Raw genomic sequence first — 6,975 nt, 5'->3', positions numbered from 1 at the left:
ACTAAGTAGAGGTTCAACACAGAACACACCTTCACGACATACAATAGTCTCCTTTCAACTAAATTGGTGCTCTCCTGTTTGGCCATGAAAATTAAAAAAAGTGTTTAACGACATCAATGAAAGGTTATATTTCATATTTCCTATGATCATGACAAGGGTACAAGAGTATAAAAAGTAAATGCATATATTAAGATGAAGAAATATGAGCAATTTTGTGCTCATAAAGAGAATACAACTAACATAAGCTAAACAGTGGACAACAAAATTTGAACTGCTGTGAGGAAAACTTCATGTTTTATTCAGTCTTTCCAACCGGCTTGGAGTGCTCTGCGCTTCCAGAGGGCCGTCAATTTCATTTCTTTGGCATGCAACACGACAGCTCTTTCTCGTCCAACTTCACAAGTTTCCGTTGTGGCAATGCATTTCTCAGCTTCCTTTTGGTACTCGGAAGCTAACCTTCTCGCCTCTACAAACGTGATGTTCATATGATGGACATGCTCTTTGTCAACAACCTCCTGCAGTTTCAGCTCTTCGGATAGTAAATCTACGAACTGTTTCTCCATCTCCTCCTTAAGTTCCGGATCATCTTTTCCACAGTCTGTTGCCAATAGGAAACGTTACGATGTAGCATGTCGTGATTTCAGCTTATAACAATCTTTTGTGGAAGTTCTAGTTTACTAGATAAGCAAGCTCCAATACAAGCAATACATGCAAAGAACAGTACGAATAGTTTTTTGAGTTTCCGATATGGAAAAGTGAAGGGCATTCCGTACCAAGCATTCACGACGACTATATCTAAACAGTTTTTGTGGCGAGGAACATACTTCTTGTGTTGTAAATTACATATAGCATCTGTGAGCATGTTACTTAACCATGTTACACTATGGTTGTTTACATTCTAAGTTGCGCGGACTCTTCATTTTTGATGCCGCACCCGTGTCGGATTCTTCAAAAATACACTAATTCTGGCAAATCCGACATGCACCTATTGCCATTTTTGACGAGTCCGAGCAACATAGGTTTACAACCACATCTGAGGGTCCAAGATATGCTAATAGACAAGTTGCAGAAAAAGAGTATTTAGGTGGCGCATTTATAAAAGGATGGTCAGACTGTGCTCACATAATAAAGTAGCTTAATCTCGAGTAAGAACTTACTTCTCAACGAAAACTCAAATTCGATGCAATCATTAAGGAGATTTACGTATCCATAGTCAAGGTGAAAATCAGTTTAGTGATCGTTGTCGCTGTCATCTAACAAGCCTTATTCTTAAGAACTATAGTTTTTTGTATTCATCAGAATGGACAGGGAGATGCATAAACATAGGATGCAATCTAGTGGCCCTATTCTCCGATTAGAGATAACACCGTAAACTGATCAGATTTCAATAAAATGCATCTGAATTTTAGTGTTGCTGACAACTGACAAGCAGAAGGCTAGCCTTTCAGTACACGTAACCTTAGGAATGATTATATTAAAAGGAGAAAACACTTCCAAGTCTCTTACGAAAATGTGAGATAACATTCTTTCTTGAAGAGAAGAAAGAAAAGTTAAATAATGAAGCGGAGTTCGAATAGATAGCTCACCTGTAATTGTAAGGTTGGCCAAGCCTGCACAAGCGGAAAACCAAAAGCAGGACAATGTTAGTCTAATTGGCATTCAAATTCCATCAATTGCACCTTACATATAGAAACTATCACGATTCAAGACGACTTGGAAATATCAAGCAAGGAAGACATACAAAACCAGCAATCAAGCAGCTACGTCACAGGGTTCATTTTAACAGCCCAACCAACCAGAGAAACAAGAGTTTAAGTTTTATACACCGCCAATGTAAATAATTTTTACACCATCAGGTCATTCAAAGGTTATCTACAGGTAAGCTTCCTTACCATGTGAGATTTGAAATATCAAAAATAAGATTATATTACCTGCTACAACAGGTAAAAATGACCTGATAGTGTAAAAATTATTTACATTGACGGTGTATATTACTTTAACTCTAAAAACAATAACCTTGCAGCGAAGTCTAAGCAACTAATGGTCATTAGGATCAAAAGCTTTGGAGCCTGAGATCCTTGAATCAGCAAGCAAACAGTCCTCCCGACTCCTAAGGTATGCCCAAGTCTCAGAAGCATAAAAGGCGGCACTTGCACTGAACAAGAATACGAATGGACAAACACAACGAAAAAGGCTCCAACAACTATATTACGTCTTCTCTACATAAATGTTGTTTTAGGATCTCCAGCCTCACATAGGCATAAAAGAATATTGCAACACCAAACAGACGAGCAAGTATGCGAGTATCCAAATTACAATCTAACTCGCAATGATACACGATTTAGAAATTCTTAGGTATAATTAAATGACACGATTTGCAAAGAAAGGATTCATTCCCTTGCTCATGTTACTTATAGACAAATCATTATATCCCCATTACATGTTTCTGTTTTTATATCGCCCATCAGTAAAAAGGAATTAATGAGGAGGTGTAGTGCTTGGTTCTTTTCAGAACTACCTCCACTTCTTAATAAAAATTGAAAAGTCAATCAGCGTCGAGCTATTGCTCGGACTCTTCAAACATGCCGACGGGTGCGTGTCAAATCCTCCAAAAATACAGTATTTTTGAAGGATCCGACACGGGTGCAGCAACTTTTTTGGAGAGTCCGAGCAACTTAGGCATCAAGACTCTGCATCATATATTTTTAGGGTACAATGCAGGATGGAAACTTTGGGTCGTACCTTTAAGGCATCGGAAAAGAACATAAGGATAAAACAATGAAGATCCAATAAATATTGCATGTAATTAAGTACCACATTCTTCAGCCGTTTGTTTTCAGCTTACATATATCCTATGCATCTCTTAAGCCTCTACTACATCGATCTGATCACAATCTCTACTAAGCGCGAGCAATTATCATAAGATTATACTTTTCTTTTTATTTTTTTCGAGACGGAAGATTAGCCTTATCTAAATAATGTGTCTTCTTTTTTATAAGCAAGACCAACATCCCAATTTCAGGCGACAGGAACAAGTTCGTTCATGAAAGCATTCATTCATCTGTTCTGCTTTGTTGGGTTTAACCCAAAAGCAAAACATACCCTGTCACACGCCTTCAATTTTTTACCAGCCTCCAAGACTAGCTTAAGGATTACTTTGACGACATTCGATATTGTACACACTATCAAAGAAACATTTACTTCCTTAAGACTTTTTACGTACAAGAAGACACTCACCATTACTAAGCTCCTTTTTTCATAGTTTGCTTAAAGTTGGGGCCAAAAAAGTAGAAACTGCTTGATCAACACACTCCAAAACAACGAAGGAAAATTTGTAGCAAAAAGCTCTTTGTGAGAGTACTTACCCACAACTCCCTTATTTTCCTTCATGGTATTAGAGCCGATCAACCGATGCTTCACTTAAACTTCCACTAAATCTGATCTGACCTCAAACTTTACTAAGCTCGAGCAATAATCATTAGATTAGTCATTTCCTTTATCTAAATAATGTCCCGATGTTTCTAGAGGCAAGAGCTTCATCCCAAATTTTTGGCAAGGGGAACATGTTTTTGATAAGGTACGAGGGAGAAAGTTAATCAATGAAAGTGTTCATTCATCTGTTTTGCGCACGTGGGATTTAACCCAAATGCAAAGCAGAACACACCCCGTCATGCACCTTCAATTTTTTAACTGCCTAAGAGGCTAGTTTAAAGGTTGCATCAACCAAATCCGATACCAAGGACAGGATTAGAGAATCATAACTTCTGCAAACTTTTTATGTACATTCTTCATAAATGTTGTGTGTTTTGCTTTCTTTGAGACAAGGGACTATCGGAAACAAGCTCTCTACCTACCAAGGTAGGGTAAGGTCTGCATACACTACCCTCCCCAGACCCCACTTGTGGAACTATACTGGATATGTTGTTGTAGACTTTTTATGTGCTAGGTACCACATAAGCAAAAAAACACATCTTTAGTAAGCCCATTTTCTTCATAGTTTGCCAAATTATGCAGCCAGAAAAGTAGAAATTTAAGGCAAGAGTAGATCAGCACACTCCAAAACCAGAAAGGAAAAATTGTGGCAGAGAGCTCTTTGAGGCAGTACCTAACCACAAGTCAGTTATTTTCATTCATGGTATCAAAGCATGTCAATCAAAACTTTCTTAAGCTTCAACTACATCCGATCCGATTTTAATCTTTACTAAGCTCGATCAATAATTATAACATTTGTTTTTAAATTTGTCTAAATAGTGTCTTATCTTTTTAGAGGCGAGACCCTCATCCCCCACTTTCAGTGAGGGGGACACTTTTTGATCAGGCAAAAGAATGAATCAAATCAAGAAACTCATAAGCGAAAACCAATAAACAAATCAACAGACAAAAGATCATCAAAACTTGCAATAAAACTAACACAAGGCAAGAGAATGAATCAAATAAAGAAAACTCAAAATAGAAAACCAATACACAAATTACAAAAAATGGATCTTTATCCACTACCACTACGTTTTCTAGAATCCAAAACACATAAACTTAAAATCCAAACTCCGTCTCTGCAGCTCAAGAACCCAAATCACCAAAGACAAGATCCTCAAAACTTACAATAAAACTAACACCGGGCAGAAGAATGAACCAAATAAAGAAACCCCATGAAAGAAAACCAAACAACAAGCCTTAAAAACATGATCTTTTGATAAGTATAGCACAAAAACAGGATAAAACTAATAATAAAACTAAAAGAATGAGCAAACAAACAAACCCCACAAACAAAAACCAACAAACAAACAATAAAAACAGGATCTTTATGAAAATTAAAGCATAAAAATAGGATCTTGAATGAAATACCAGGAGCAACTTCAAGAAGGGAAAGAGGAGGAGAGCAATCACATTTACAAGGCATAAAGACTGAGCAGCTTTAACTTTTAAGTTTCTTGGATTTCCAATAAATAGCAGGACAAGATACACAAAGTGCAGAAACTACAGCAAACATCACTAAACAACACCTCAAGAAATTCTCAAAAACCCCTCTTAGGGACCCAAAATCACCAAACACAAGATCCTTAAAACTTACAATAAAACTAACACCAAGCAAAAGAATCAATCAAAGAAAGGAACCCCTTTAAAGGAAACCAAGAATCCAACTATAAAAACAGGATCTTTATGAAAATCAAAGCATAAAAATAGGATCTTGAATGACATACCAGGAGCAACTTCAAGAAGGGAAAGAGGAGGAGAACAATCACATTTACAAGGCATACAAGATTGAGCAGCTTTAACTTTTAGTTTCTTCAACTTCCAATAAATAGCAGGACCAGATACACAAAGTGCAGAAACTACAGCAAAAATCACTGAACAACACCTCAAGCAATTCTCCAAAAACCCTCTTAGGAACCCAAATCACCAAACACAAAATCCTCAAAACTTACAATAAAACTAACGCCACGCAATAGAATCAATCAAACAAAGAAACCCCTTTTAAGGAGAAACAGGATCTTTATGAAAATCAAAGCATAAAAATAGGATCTTGGATCACATACCAGGAGCAACTTCAAGAAGGGAGAGAGGAGGAGAACAATCACATTTACAAGGCGTACAAGATTGAGCAGCTTTAACTTTGAGTTTCTTCAACTTCCAATAAATAGCAGGACCAGATACACAAAGTGCAGAAACTACAGCAAATATTACTAAACAACACCTTAAGCAATTTCCAGATTGCCTTGCCATCTTCTTTTAGTTTCACTATTTGCTATGAGGGCAATAGGGAATGAGATCTACAAGGCAAAATGGATCTACTATAATGGGATTAATTTGATTTTTTCATATTGACAGAGATGTTTGAGCTAAAATGGGTGTTAGACTAATTTACTAGTACACTAGTTATTGTACTTTGGATCTACTTTCTTGAATGTATTACAGTAAATTCCCACTATACTTTTTTTGTGTGTGTGTGTTGTCGGTTGTTGTTCTAGTTGACATTTGGATTAACAAGATTGTTGAAATTCCACAGTCAAGCTCTTTTGCTTTTTTTTTTTTAAAAAAAAAAAAAAATTTATCTAATTCAAAATAAATAAATTTTAATTATTTTCTTATATTTAAAATAATTGAGTTGTTTATTCTTCAAAATATGTTAGAAAATTACTTTTAATTTTATCCTTTATTTATAATTTTTAGGTTATAAATTTCAAGAGATTTAATTAACTTTATTTTAATATAGTTGATATTATAAAAGTAGTTTAATAATATCTAAAATAATAAAAATAAAAAGTAAAATATTCGCTCGTTCTATTTTAGTTGGGGCACTCAAGTTACATGGAAATTAAGAAATCATAAATTAAATGATGAATTTAGTATCTTACTCTTTACATAAATTAATAATATTCATGACATATGAATGGACATAAAAATTATAACAGTCTACATTTAATATATATTATATATTATAGGAGTAAAACGAGAAAAAATTAATTAATTCTATCCTAGTTTAGTTAGTGATCACTAATATTAGGCATTTATTTTATAGTAAGATGACCAACTAAATGGGATAGAGAGAGTACAATTTATGTCCTGATTTTTTTTTTTCTTGCATTGAGGAAAAAAATTGTATTAGTGCTCGATAAATTGATTTGAGTCGAAAAGTCTCACATTAAAGACAAAACACTCTTAATTATATTGGTGTTTTTTCTACTTTCGCTAGAGAAGTCTTTGTTTTTTTCTTTTAATGAAAATGAATCAAAACTATTCCTAAACTATTTAAAATAGAGTAGAAATATCATTCGCTTGTTTATGGCTCACAAATACCCCTAACAGAGTATCACCAAGCGCACCATGTGAGAAAAAAGATCACATGACCAATTCATGCTAACATTCGTAGTGAAAAATCACCCAATTTATTTGCTCAACAGTCTATTGATGTCCAAGTCTGTTATACTAAGAAATTATTTATCTTGATTTATTTATTTGTTATTATCTTTTTTTCAT

At 34.9% G+C, this 6,975-nt stretch overlaps 1 protein-coding gene across 1 annotated transcript; it reads right to left on the bottom strand.

Annotated features, from left to right (window-relative positions):
- Positions 1–113: 113 nt before the first annotated feature.
- Positions 114–5,954, bottom strand: LOC107877659. The gene is made up of 3 exons (XM_016724345.2): positions 5,535–5,954; positions 1,587–1,610; positions 114–598 (listed from the first exon to the last, which is right to left on the bottom strand). The coding sequence occupies exons 1-3, from the start codon at positions 5,719–5,721 to the stop codon at positions 300–302; spliced, it is 510 nt and encodes a 169-aa protein (XP_016579831.2). The 5' UTR covers positions 5,722–5,954; the 3' UTR covers positions 114–299.
- Positions 5,955–6,975: the final 1,021 nt, after the last annotated feature.

The sequence above is a fragment of the Capsicum annuum genome, chromosome 7 (assembly GCF_002878395.1).
Source record: "Capsicum annuum cultivar UCD-10X-F1 chromosome 7, UCD10Xv1.1, whole genome shotgun sequence".
Classification (NCBI taxonomy): Eukaryota; Viridiplantae; Streptophyta; class Magnoliopsida; order Solanales; family Solanaceae; genus Capsicum; species Capsicum annuum.
The sequence above is the reverse complement of the archived record's forward strand: the minus strand, read 5'-3'. Positions and strand labels throughout refer to the sequence as shown.